Raw genomic sequence first — 14,782 nt, forward strand, 5'->3', positions numbered from 1 at the left:
TTAACGTACGTTCACCGTTGTTATGGTAACAAAGTATAATAACAGTCAATAGGATATGATCATAATTTCTTGTCAAAATTAAGAGCTCAGCTTGGCTAGGTGGGTTGAGGCGTTCGACTCGTAATCTAAGGGTCGCGAGTTCGAATCCCTGTCACACCAAACATGCTCACACTTTCAGCCATTGGGCAGTTATAAAGTGACGGTCAATTCCACTATTTGTTGGTAAAAGAGTAGCCCAAGAGTTGGCGGTGGGTGGTGATGACTAGCTGCCTTCCCTCTAGTCTTACACTGCTAAATTAGGGACGACTACCGCAAATAGTCCTCGAGTAGCTTTGCGCGAAATTCAGGAACAAACAAACAAATTTAAGATTACTGTAGCTGCATATAGGTTTTAACGAAAATAGGTTTTGACGGTCCTCCCAGGGTTATGGATTACTTTATATCGTTAGAAGTTGATTTAATAAAAAAACTCTAAGCTTGGCAGTTTATTCAAATACATTCAATACACACTTAAGTTACTCAACATTCAGTCTTGTCTGCTATTGTTACTTTAGCTTTCTGTGACGTCCGGTCTTGTCTGTCGTTCTGTCACCTCTTTAGTATACTTTGATGTTCCAGTTTGTTTGTTTGAATTTCGTACGGAGCTACACCAGGGGTTTTCGTTCCTAATTTAGTTTGTTTTGGTTTGTCTTGAATTTCGTGTTATCTAATAATGTTCTTGGTGTTACACCACAGGTCTTAATTCTACACAGAAACTGACGCATTCCCTTCGAATCGTGTGCTCTAACACTGTCCTTGGTGTTACACCACAGGTCTTAATTCTACACAGAAACTGACACATTTCCTTTAAATCGTGTGATCTAACAATGTCCTTGGTGTTACACCACAGGTCTTAATTCTACACATATACTGATACATTTTCTTCGAATCGTGTGCTCTAACAATGTCCTTGGTGTTACACCACAGGTCTTAATTCTACACAGAAACTGACGCATTCCCTTCTAATCGTGTGCTCTAACAATGTCCTTGGTGTTACACCACAGGTCTTAATTCTACACAGATACTGATACATTTTCTTCGAATCGTGTGCTCTAACACTGTCCTTGGTGTTGCACCACAGGTCTTAATTCTACACAGAAACTGACACATTCCCTTCAAATCGTGTGATCTAACAATGTCCTTGGCGTTACACCACAGGTCTTAATTGTACAGAGAATCTAATACATTCCCTTATAATTTGTGCTCTAACACTGTCCTTGGTGTTACACCACAGGTCTTAATTCTACACAGAAACTGACGCATTCCCTTCTAATCGTGTGATCTAATAATGTTCTTGGTGTTACACCACAGGTCTTAATTCTACACAGAAACTGACGCATTCCCTTCTAATCGTGTGCTCTAACACTGTCCTTGGTGTTACACCACAGGTCTTAATTCTACACAGAAACTGACACATTTCCTTTAAATCGTGTGATCTAACAATGGCCTTGGTGTTAGTTATATCACAGAGCATTCACTCCTCGTGTGCTCTACTTCTTGGTGTTACACCACAGGTCTTAATTCTCACAGTGTCCTTGGTGTTATGGCCTTGGTGTTAGTTACATCACAGAGCTCACTCCTGGCTACTCCGTGAATCGTGGGATTTTAAAGCATTGTGTTTTCCCTTATTTCTGCTATATTCATATATTTATTGAAATAGCAACCTCATTTGCTTAATCTTTCACTTCAAATATCTGACATAATTGGTCATGAATCGGCCACGTATCAAGTTTATCCATTTTCTGGTGTTTAGTGAATTATTAATTTTCTTTATTAACGATAATTATACATCATCAACTCGAAAACATTAAGCAGGAATTTGTTGTGAGCTCAAACCATTCCTTGGATTCCTTACTTTAGAATTTTTTTTATATTTTTTTAGCCACACACTCTCTGGTCAGCAAAACCTTGAAAACACCAGAATGATTATTTTAGAATACTTTGTTAGAACTGCTAAATAAAATAATTGAAAGGTTTCTATTAAAAAAAAAACATTTACTAGAAACCGTAAGAAATATTAATATATAATCTTGTCATTTCTCAATAGAATACTAATGCCAATAGTATTAGTTTGTATCGTTAGAAATATCAGTTGTTAATTTTCTGTAAACAACTTGTTGCGTATTTCATGTGTTAATTTTATAACATAATACATAACATTATATAGGTTGTTAATCTTCAACTGTATACCAGAAGATACAACTCTTATTTATAATTCGCTAGTTAATTGTTGGTATTTGAATAATTTAGATGATTCTTACAATCCATGTCGTTATTACTACGTACGACCTGAGAACTGGCGAGTGAGTCACAAGGTCCCTTTTGTGTCAACATAATACACTTTCATATGTTGACAGAAAGAATGGTTGTCGATGGTCAACAGCGTGTTCTGCCTATAGTTACATTTAGACACAGCCATTGAGTTAGCATATGAGCGAACACTTCATGGCCGAATAAACCTGACCAACTCGTCTATTTCATGTCCACACGAGTCCGAAATTATGTCTTCTTTTTTTTTGTGTGTGTGGGGGGGGGGAGTACTTGGATAGTACTCCGGAAATCTGGTCGAGGAATTGTGTGGGGTCATTTTAGCGTAAACAACATCAGAGCTTCGCGCCAAGTGAAACTTAATGTTACGTACCGTAGTAACGACGGGAGTGAAACACGGTTGGCACGCGGGAACTCATCTCGTGAGTTATGTTGTTGATTAGAATAATCGATGTGTAGGACTATGCTTAGAATAATTTAATGTGAGCTTTGGTCGAAAGAAGTGACAGATATATGACTGCACTTATGGGCGTGGCCAGCACTACAAAGTGGAGGTGGGGTCTTTCTTCCGGTGTGGACGTTTTCTTTCATACAAAGAACTTAAGTGACTTGTATGAAAATAAACTGTTTAGTTAAAAATAAAAATCATAAGATAATGGTTACACTCCTAACATGCTCTTACCTTAAAATATTTCCTTATTCAGAAATATATTTATGAGCAAACCCAGTCCAGAATAACTGAAGCATTATCGAGAAAAAGTCTTACAAATATACGTCAGCAGAAATGTGAACGAGTAGAAGGCAAGTTTTGTTTTGTGTTTTTTTTTTTTTTTTCATTTCGCAGAGAGCTACACTAGGACTATTTGCAATAGCCGTCTTTAATTTAGCAGTGTAAGACTGGAGGGAAGGCAGCTAGTCATCACCACCCACCACCAACTCGTGTGCTACTCTTTTACTTACGAATACTGGGATTAACCGTAATATTATAACGCCCCTACGGCTGAAAGGGCGAGCATGTTTGGTGTGACGGGGATTCGAACCCGCGACCCTCGGATTAGGAGTCGAGTGCCTTAACCACCTGCCCATGCCGGGCCTAGGGGACAAGTTCCCGCAATACTTCTGCACACACACTCATTTTGGTGAGTGTAATACTATTCATTTGCAGCCACATGAGATAGGTACGTGTATTTATATATATATTGTATACCAGTGTGTGCGCAGAAAATTTAAATCCCTGTCAAGTTGTAAATCAGTAACAGTTTAAGGAAAGGAAATTTACGTTACATTAGATTACGTTATAATGGAGAAGAATGTAGTTCAGGACACATTTTATTGAACCAGAAAAGTAGACGTACTTGTCCTGCAGGATTCGTACTGGAAACATGGTGTTAAGCCTGAAAAGATGATATATTGGATTGATACTGAAAACTGGTATTGAACCAGGAAAGAAGGATGTGGCTGAAGCTATTACTAGTGTCATTGTGATGCTACGTTGGCTTTTCTTAAAAGGACCATGCTTCGCCAAGTTAAACAGTATTAACATGTAAGCATTTAGTGTTTGTATGATAAGAGTAAACTATACAAATGTTATGTATCTAAGACAAGCTTCGCTTTCTTATCGGTGACATACAGATTCTTTGATCACAAAACGCAGGGCTAGACGTAGTTCAGAGGTTAGCATGCTGTACTATGACTCTAAGGGTCCACAGTTCGCGTTCCCCTGTAAAAAAATAATTAAGCATTGTATTTAGGACCATAGATACGCGACACAAACGGCGATTAAATCTCATTAGTACCACAACACCTAGTGGTTGATACTATGTACTAGTATCACAACACCTAGTAGTGGATACTATGTACTAGTATCACAACACCTAGTGGTGGATACTATGTACTAGTATCACAACACCTAGTGGTGGATACTGTGTACTAGTACCACAACACCTAGTGATGGATACTGTGTACTAGTACCACAACACCCAGTGGTGGATACTATGTACTAGTACCACAACACCCAGTGGTGGATACTATGTACTAGTACCACAACACCTAGTGATGTATACTATGTACTAGCTGTTCTCCGTATAGTTTATCAGTGGAAAATTATGGGAACTGCGCGCGATTAGCACTTGTGTAACTTTTTCTTGCGAAAGTTTTAGAACAAGGCAAACAAAAAATAAAAACTTGACTACACAAACGCTTTAACGTGTTAAACCTTTTAGGATGAGGGATGGTATAATTAGAAGACTCGTTGTCCCTGTTTACTGTGGTTATTATAATTGTTTGTTTGTTTGTTTATTTTGGAATTTCGCACAAAGCTACTCGAGGGCTATCTGTGCTAGCCGTCCCTAATTTAGCAGTGTAAGACTAGAGGGAAGGCAGCTAGTTATCACCACCCACCGCCAACTCTTGGGCTACTCTTTTACCAACGAATAGTGGGATTGACCGTCACATTATAACGCCCCCACGGCTGGGAGGGCGAGCATGTTTGGCGCGACTCGGGTGCGAACCCGCGACCCTCAGATTACGAAGCGCACGCCTTAACGCGCTAGGCCATGCCGGGCCCGTTATTATAATTAGAAGGACACTCAGTAGTTCCTCCGTTACGCAGCAATAATTACAGTCGGCTCTTAAAAATAGGAAGTTGTGTCCCTTATATTCGTCCTTATCAACGAACCAATTTTGGAAGGACAATGAGGAATAACATTTTACATGTGTCCACCAAATTTCATCAAAACCCGATCATTATTGACTGAGTTATAGAGCAAAACTATTGTGAAAAATAGATCCAGTGTTAACAGATAAGGATTGTTTGAATTTTCGTCATCTTGAACCTCCAAAACCAATCATTTTCTAAATTTGTTCATAATTCAAATGTATACTAATTTTTATCCAAATCCATTAGGTCGTTTTTGAGAAATCTTACTCACAAACATAGTGGGGGAAAACATAAGATCCATCGACTTTCAATGACGAAGAGAAATGTCTTATACACATATGGAAAAACTTAATTTGATAAAAGAAGGACATTGGTATTGGAAAGATAAGTTCGTTATATTCTGCTTTTCCTTTCTGTCTTCAAAAATTGTCAGTTGGTACGCCTGGTGTCGAACTCCGAATTTGTTTCTCTTTTTCTTTTGTAATTATTAAAGATCTTTCACTCGTAAAATATTAATAACTGCGTACTATTTGTTTGAGTCTGTGACCTCTAGTAACGCCATCTAGTGTAAATACTTTATTTATTTACAAAAAAAATTATGCATGTTCTTGTTCTCAGATGCATAAGAACGATACACCACTGTCTATACTCACTGTGAACACGTTGGAAAGGCTCGGCATAGCCAGGTTGGTTAAGGTATTCGACTTTGAATATGAGGGTAGAGGGTTCGAATCCCGGTCACGTCAAACATGCTCGCCTTTTCAGCCGTGGGAACGTTATAAAAGTGATGGTCAATCCCACTATTTGCTGGTAAAAGAGTAGCCCAAGAGTTGACGGTGAGTGGTGATGGCTGGCTGCCTTCCCTCTAGTCTTACACTTCTAAATTAGGGACGGCTAGAGCAGAGAACCCTCGTGTAGCTTTGCGCGAAATTGAAAAAATAACAAATAAATAAAGGCGCTGGAAGAGGTAGCTTTGGTCTCTTTACACATCGCTGTCAAAGTGTTGGTGGTCGTATTGGTGAACTTGTATAGGCTTTAGTTGTTGTTGCAGTCTAAATGATTTCCACAGTTGTAGGTCTGGTCGTAAGTCTGCTTTTTAACAGCGGTATCAGACTTTGAGAATGACACAAACGACGTTTGTAGTTCTCCCTTACCGTTTACTGCGTGAGACCGTGTCACATGTCTACCACCCATAGAGAGGCCTTCTGCGTTAAAAAGCTCTGGTTTCGGTTTCGTCGCACTAGACAGAGCAACTGTGTGTTCTTAACGACAAAGTCTAACTGTAGTATTATACCCCTCGACCTGGTTGGTCGTAACTTCGCTTCCAATTTTGCGTGCACTCTCGCTAGTTGCCGCGTTCAACAAGGTGCACCGCGGGCGGCAGCACCACAGGTGTGGCGACGGCAGCGAATCAAGGGGCTACATCAGTGGTTAAGGATGATGGACGAGTGAGTGAATTGTTTATAGATTTAAAAAAAAAAAGGGAAGGGGGACGAATAAAAGGGAAATTAGTTGTCAAATAGAATCAGGAGCCACGGGCATCATTTTCACATTGGTTCTAGTTTTTCCCATGGAGACACCCACTGATCCTCTAGAATAGAAACGAAACCATAAAATTAAGTGACTCACGGTGTAATATATATTATCACACTAACCTGATCACCTTTTGCGGTACAGGTTCGTTTATCCTAGCTCTGTCTTTTTGTGGGTAATTAGCTAAGGAGTTTGTGTTTCTGTTGTGTTTTTTGAATTTCGTACAAAGCTATTCGAGGGCTATCTGTGCTAGTCGTCCCTAATTTAGCAGTGTAAGACTAGAGGGAAGGCAGCTAGTCATCACCATCCACCGCCAAATCTTGGGATACTCTTTTACCAACGAATAGTGGGATTGACCGTCACATTATAATGCCCCACGGCTGAAAGGACAAGCATGTTTGGTGTGACAGGGATTCGAATCCGCGACCCTCAGATTACGAGTCGCACGCCTTAACACGCTTAGCCATGCCGGGCCCATTACTTAAGGAAAGCAAGACCTTAACACGCTTAGCCATGCCGGGCCCATTAGCTAAGGAAAGCAAGACACATTATATTTAAGCTTTACAAATGAACCAAAATATCATAAGTGCTTGTATAAGGTATGGTGATGCTAGTCCACATTCTTGTAGCAGAGCCTCTATTAGATTTCTCTAGAACAGCACAATCGTACAAGCTATTGCTGGGATAGTTGACACGTTTGCACGATGTTTTTCTCCCAGTATGATTTGTACTTGGTGCTGTGATTGCACGATGTTTTTCTCCCAATGTGATTTGTATCGCGCGCGATGATTGGTTTCGAAAAAAAAAAATTGTCCAGCAACTTTATTCGGCAAGTGGTACATTATAGCTTGTAAAAATATAATTTTCCTCTTAGTTAACCAGAAGTTTAACCTATTAGCAATTTTATAAGTAAAGGTATAAATTTTCATTTCTAAATTACGTCTTAGTTAAGTTGAAACTGTACATAGACCTTTGAGAATTAGGCCTAATTAATAATAATAAGACATGTGATGATTTAGAATCAGGTCTTTTTATTGTAGTATGCAATGATTTTAGAATTAGGCCTAATTAATACAATCATCGAATGTACTTTTTGTATGTGTGTTTATTTTAAACACAGGGCCATATTCTCATCTGATCTTACACTATTTTTTTTATCGCAGACATAACTGTGGACTGAGGCCAGATTCACGGCTTTAGTCGTGAGCTCAATTTTTACAATCAATGTTATATTTAATCGTAATATCGATTTGTTTTATTTTCTTGTTCACTGAAAAGACTGTTTTTTACATCTGAAGTCTACAATAACTCCATAGGTACTATACAGTTCTTCTCAGTTGTTTAACAATCATTTAGAAGTTACGTGTTAACAATATGCTAAACATACAATGGCAGAATTGTTGTCATTTTCAGCGAGCGAGGGCAAGGAACAGAACCCTATCAACAACAGCATGGCAAAAATATTGTTGTCATTTCTATTGGACGAGGGTTGGGAACAGAATTCTGTCAACAATAAGCATGGCAGAATTATTGTTGTCATTTCTAGCGGGCGAGGGTTAGGAATAGAACGCTATCAATAATAGCTTGACAGAAATATTGTTGTCATTTTTAGTGGACGAGGGTTAGGAACAGAACCCTATCAACAATAGTTTGGCAGAAATATTGTTGTTATTTTTAGTGGACGAGGGTCAGGAAAAGAACCCTATCAACAATAAGAGATTTAAAAGGTTTGTTGCTTTGCAGCTACTTTAGAGCTTTGTAAACAGGTAAACAATGACCTTATTAACAAATTTTTACCCCTTAAGCCTTTCGTGGTCAGTCGTTTTCTATCTCCACAAATCATGGAAAGTCAGGAAATCTAAACAAAGTATCGTTGTTGTTGTTTGTAATTAAGTATCAAGCTACACATTGGGCTATCTATGCTATGCCCACCACGGGTATCGAAACCTGGTTTTATCGTTATATTTGAAACAATAAGTTTAAATTAACATATTTTGTCGGATGTAGGGGAAGGGAAAATGATGAAAACATTTACGCATTTCGAGAACGCATGCTGACATGCGCAATGGCTGTGGAACTATGGTCACGTGATACGTAGGTATTTATTATGCATATATAAAAGCAAAATGACTGGGCTGATGGAAGAACTCTGTACTCAGTGGTTAAACGGAACTTTAAAAAAATGCAGTATTTGTGGCATTAAGAAGAAACAGAATAAACAAACGAACAAAAACTTCCATTCAGAGCAAGCTACCAAGTTAGAGATGAACTAAAAAGGAACCTTGCAATGAATGTATGTAATTAAGTATATATACTTTTCTTACGTTCTTACGTGTTAAGATTAAAATGTATTGTCTCGTCACTTTGGTGTAGTCACTCTTAACAATGTTGTTGGCCTTAATATTGTACTGCTGCTCCCCCTCCCCAGTGGCTCAGCACTATGTCTGCAAAATTACAACGCTAGGAACCGGGTTTCGATACCCGTGATAGACAGAGCACATAACTTTATGCCTACTTGCAAAAGAAACTAAACAAACACAAAAACACCTCACACTATTCCGAGTCACTGTTCTTATTTTCCTGAGAAACTAACCTGCCCTTCCCCTCCCCTAAATATGTGCGTACCAGTACCCTTTTCAAACTACTTTAAACATTGTGCGTACTGGATTGACAGATGTAAACAACGACAAATTAAAGAACAGCAGGTTTTGAAGAAAATTAACAAACATTTGAAGTTGATGGTGTGTCCCAAGCCGACCACATCACCTACGATGTGAAGAAGATGAAGCCACATCAATCCTGTTAGAGTACTTACCTACAGCGTCCTCCAACAGAGTTTCAATTGACCTCTATGCCTCTTAAAACTTCAATGAACCTGTATTCTTTTTCAGCTTTAATGGACCTTTACATCTTTTTAAACTTCAATGGACCTGTATGCCCTTTCAGCTCTAATGGACCTGTCTTATGTATGCTTAAGTGTACCGTTAGAAGTTCAAGAATAAATAAAGTTATTATGTGGTTTATGGAAAGCTAGTATATCGACATATCCACTCTCTAAAAAAGTCAGATTTCATAGAAATGCAAAAGTTTGGAGAAGAACGTCAGTCAGTTTTAATATATTACACACAGGCATTGTTTTCAAGAAAGCTGAGTTGACTTTCCTTACTAACCCTTACTCATGGATTTCATATCCTGTGATTTAAAGAACGTGGGAGAATTTGCCACCGCACAGATAGAAGATTCAACAGGACTTACCAGGTGGAAGATGTTGACAAGGCGTCACCAAGTGTGTACATATGAAACACTTTCGTAAAATTAAGAAAAATAAGAAGAGATACTGAAAACTCAACCAAATATAAATGTTCCTACACAGTCATATGTACTCGTAATAAAAACAAACAAAGAGAAAGAGATAAGAAGACAACGGCACAGAACTCGTGTGCAGGCCGTTTGGTCACATTCAGATTCTTCTGTACACGGTGAGGCCCGACGTGGCCAAGTGGTTAGAGCGCTCGACTCGTAATCTAAGGGTTGCGGGTTCTAATCTCCCTTCACACCACACATGCTCACCATTTCAGCCGTGGGGGCGTTAATATGTGACGGTCAATGCCATTATTCGTTGGTAAAAGAGTAGTCCAAGAGTCAGCGATGGGTTGTGATGACTAGCTGCCATCTCTATACTCTTACATTGCTAAATTAAGGATGACTAGCGTAGATAACCTTTGTGTGGCTTTACGCGAAATTCAAAACAAACAAACAAATCGTACAAGCTGATTTTGAAATCAAAAACCGAAATTTGAAGCTGAACCATTCGCAAGTAGACAAATCAGGTTTATTTGTCATACCCTATCTTCTCACGTGATTATGAAGTTGGTGACATCACAAGGTTAATTTTTCAGTTACCATAGCTTAACAAACCAATCAGAAGACGTATGGTCCACAGAGACAACGGTTCACGTTAGTGGATTCTCTAGTTTGAATCAGAACCAAATATAGTATTCATTTGTTTCATACATTCGTATACAGCTATATCTGGTTTTTTAAATAACAGACTAGAGGTCAGGTATCTAGTTAACAGTATTCACCGTCAGACTTGGATTACTCTTGTCTGACTGCAATAGTAAAAATTCACCGTCACTTTTACAATACCCCCTCCTAGTAGTACAGCGGCAAGTCTTCGGAATTACAACGCTAGAAACTGGTTTTCGGTGCCCGTGGTGGACAGAGCACACATAACCCATAGTGTAACTTTATGATTAGTTACAAAAAAACAGACCTTTACAACACACGAATGGCCTCAGAATAAGAAGCTAGTTTCTGCAGAAAGGAGACTCAAACTATGAATTCAAGGATTCACAGATCTTTCAAGTTAACCACGCCCGGTTCTTAACTCGTTTTAACATAAAAAAATATTTTGTTGTTTTAACATTTTTAAAAACTGCTTAAAAGACGTTTGCATAGTTTTCGGTTAGTTGAAATTTAAGTAATATTCTTACTGTATGTTCCAACGGCTTGGGGGTGGGGTTTCTGAAGTGCCTTATTATTCTTCAACTTACGTAAGTTCATCTCTAGTAATTTTTATGTTGGGCCACAGCGTTGCAAACATTGTTTATTATGCAGCATATCGCTGTGGAAACTCGCTGCGTTGTTTTCCGGATGATTTCCAGTCAGCCCCCTATCTAAGGAAATATAAAGTTTCCTTGAACCAACAAATGACAGAGGGCGCAGCATGAAAAGACATAAAATCGCTAGTGCCCCAGAGTCAATGAAATCTCCTCTAAGCGATGAGGGAGCATCGTATCTAATGGATTGTTAAAAAGATATGAAAAATGGGTAAGGGAAGTATACAACATGGAGGCGGTCACAATTAGTGACTCAATCATATCTCATCACTCAAGTACCGAGTGCATCGGTTCCTAGTTACCGGAAGTAGTAAGGCCCGGAATAACTACTATTCGCCTCGGGAAGGCAGGAAGAACTGGTAATATCCACCAGTAAATGGATATTAACCCGGAAAGACCCCGCAGTTGCGAGAGACGCTATACTCTCTTTTACGAAATATGACCTGTTTCTCCCTACTGCTCATGCGCCATCTATTATCATTTATCTATGTTTGAAAACTTCTGACAGATATGTGTATATATATAAGCAAGTCCGATACACGAATGCTCATTTAGACAACTCAGTTTTTATTCTCTTTTGTGTCCTTTCTCTTCTCTCTATCGTATCGAGTATTCTTTACTTTTAACTTAGTTTACTGTTTGTTTCTTTCTGAATTTCGCGCAGAGCTACACCAGGGCTATCTGAGCTAGCCCTTCCTAATTTAGCAGTGTAAGACTAGAGGGAAGACAGCTAGTCATCACCACTCACTGCCAACTCTTTTACAAACGAATAGTTGGATTGATCGTGATATTATAATGCCCCCATGGCTGAAAGGGCGAGCATGTTTAGTGTGACGGGAACTCGAATTCTCGACCCTTAGAATACGTGTCGAGCACTATAACCATCTGGTCATGCCGGGCCCGTTGAAATATTGTGGTTGTGGCACAGGACTGGTTATGATGAGGGTTAAAAGTGAAACATTGTGGTTGTGGCACGGGACTGATTATGATGAGGGTTAAAAGTGAAACATTGTGGTTGTGGCACGGGACTGATTATGATGATGGTTAAAAGTGAAACATTGTGGTTGTGGCACAGGACTGATTATGATGATGGTTAAAAGTGAAACATTGTAGTTGTGGCACAGGACTGATTATAATGAGGGTTAAAAGTGAAACATTGTGGTTGTGGCACGGGACTGATTATGATGATGGTTAAAAGTGAAACATTGTGGTTGTGGCACAGGACTGATTATGATGATGGTTAAAAGTGAAACATTGTGGTTGTGGCACGGGACTGATTATGATGATGGTTAAAAGTGAAACATTGTAGTTGTGGCACAGGACTGATTATAATGAGGGTTAAAAGTGAAACATTGTGGTTGTGGCACAGGACTGATTATGATGAGGGTTTAAAGTGAAACATTGTGGTTGTGGCACAGGACTGATTATGATGAGGGTTTAAAGTGAAACATTGTGGTTGTGGCACAGGACTGATTATAATGAGGGTTAAAAGTGAAACATTGTGGTTGTGGCACAGGACTGATTATGATGAGGGTTTAAAGTGAAACATTGTAGTTGTGGCATAGGATTGATTTTGGTAAAAGTCTTATTCTTTAGGTCTGAAATACATGAAGCTGGCCTTAACTCATTGGTTATTATGTCGGACTGTGGATCTGTAGGTCCCAAGTTTGTGCCCCGTTACAGTAGTAAAATCCCACCATTTGATCAGAAGAGAATAACCTAAGCTTGGCTACGGGTGTTGTTGTCTTGCTGCTGTCTTTACTCTAGTATAACAGGAACGGCTAAAACAAATAGCTTTTAATTAAGTAGCTACTCGTGAAAACAAACTGAAATACGTCATCGCAAAAAAACAATAAAAACCGATTGTAGGATGGTACTTTTAATAACAACTGAATTAAACGTAAAAAAAAGAAAAACATCACGAGCTCTAGTGTGGCTTGGAATGGAACACTGGAGGAAAACTTTCTTAGTTATAGTGGTCACAAAAGGCCAGCAACTTTAGACAAGGAGTGACCATTGGTCAATAGGAAGGACAGTCTGCCTTTCCCCTTTTCACGTTGTTTTTCTTGTTATTCTCCTTTGAACCTTTTTAGGGGACTTTGACACGTGGGGATAATGAAGCGAGTGGATGGAATGAGCCGTTGTTACTATAACAACAAAATTTTTCGTCCCAGAAGACTGTTTGGCGATGCGAACGGAAACCGATGGTCAGTCGATGGTCAAATCTAAGTAAGTCTGAGAAAGATAGCTCGGGGACTACAGTTCCTGAATGTTCTTTTTTTTGGGTTGCTTTATCATTACAAGCATTCATAATGCTCTGGGGAGCCGACCCGTGAAATAAAAAAAATCCCACCGAAACAATATTAACAACTTACCGGCCGCAGTTCGTTGTAGTCTCGGCACGTTCGGAGTTTAAGAGCCGTCGGATAGGCAAGACTCCTGTCGCCTGGTTTATAACGAAACTGCCTCAAGTTTAATTGGTCCATCACTAAAAGAAGTGAATAAAACGCTTCATGTCGTTCGTTGCTTTCTTTCCTATCACGATTGCAGGCCTAACAGATAATACAAATATATGTACCTGGGTAGGATGTATGGAACTACTGTTCATAAAAGGTAACTGGCTAGAGGCAGTGTTTGTAACTTTACGCGCGTGTGTTAGGCTTAGATAATTCTTATAAAATTCACAAAATGCTACATGTATTTTACTTCACCGTTTTATAAAAAATCATAAACTAATCTATATTCATCTGTCCGTCTATCTATCTATCTGTCTGTCTCTCTATCAGCTTTCCCAGTTTGCCTCTGAAGAAGAAAGGTTTATCTTTCGAAAACGCAGGGGTTATAGGGTTTATTTGTCTTTGTATATGTTTTATAAATAATACGATAACAGTGCCAGATATTGTAGATAAATGAAAAGAAAAATATATTAATCGTGCCACCACATATACAGAATGAAAAGTGTTTAAACAGACTATTGACTACCAGATAATATAAGACGTTCTTTATTCAAGACAGAGCAATGGAAACGTATCTTATTTTAAACCAGCAGTAAAAACAGAAGAAATAAAAAAACCTTGTACATGAAGAGAAAATTTTGTTTGAAAGAAATATCTTCCTAGATTGATAAAGAATAAGTTTGTGGAAGTCTGACTGACCATACAGTGGCACAACGGTGTCTACAGACTTATACCGCGAGAAGTAGTTTCGGATAATCATAATAGGCAAAACACAGATAACCAGATTTTTGTATGATTTTGTGCTTAATAACATACAAACTGACTTACAAACGACATGCACATAGAAGAGACTTATTACACTACCTTTATTAATAGATAGAAAGACTTAATACATTGCCTTTATCAATTTGATTGAAGACTTATCACACTACCTTTATTGATATGTAGAAGAGACTTATTGCACTACTTTTCTTGATAGATTAAAGAGACTTATTAAACTACTTTTATTGATAGAAAAAATTACTTATTAGTCTACTTTTTGTGATAGCTAGAAAATACTTATTAAACTGTCTTTATCAATAGATAGTAAAGTTATTACCCTGCCTATCTTGATAGAAAGAAGAGACTTATTACACTACCTTCTTTTATAGATAGAAGAAAAAAGACGTATTACATTACCTTTCTTGGTACAGTCACGACAGAAA

The 14,782-nt window shown here is 38.6% G+C and overlaps 2 protein-coding genes across 3 annotated transcripts in view; one reads left to right on the forward strand and one right to left on the reverse strand.

Annotated features, from left to right (window-relative positions):
• LOC143240067 (uncharacterized) overlaps positions 1-14,782 on the reverse strand; it is an 86,555-nt gene that overhangs the window by 66,811 nt on the left and 4,962 nt on the right. The window lies entirely within an intron of this gene.
• LOC143240068 (uncharacterized) overlaps positions 3,131-14,782 on the forward strand; it is a 31,483-nt gene continuing 19,831 nt past the window's right edge. For both annotated transcript variants that reach the window (XM_076481916.1, XM_076481915.1), the window contains exon 1: positions 3,131-6,414. In XM_076481916.1, coding sequence (XP_076338031.1) covers positions 6,146-6,414 — 269 coding nt within the window. In that variant the 5' untranslated portion in view covers positions 3,131-6,145. The remainder of the gene's footprint in view (positions 6,415-14,782) is intronic.

Source organism: Tachypleus tridentatus, chromosome 13 (genome assembly GCF_004210375.1).
Source record: "Tachypleus tridentatus isolate NWPU-2018 chromosome 13, ASM421037v1, whole genome shotgun sequence".
Lineage (NCBI taxonomy): Eukaryota > Metazoa > Arthropoda > Merostomata > Xiphosura > Limulidae > Tachypleus > Tachypleus tridentatus.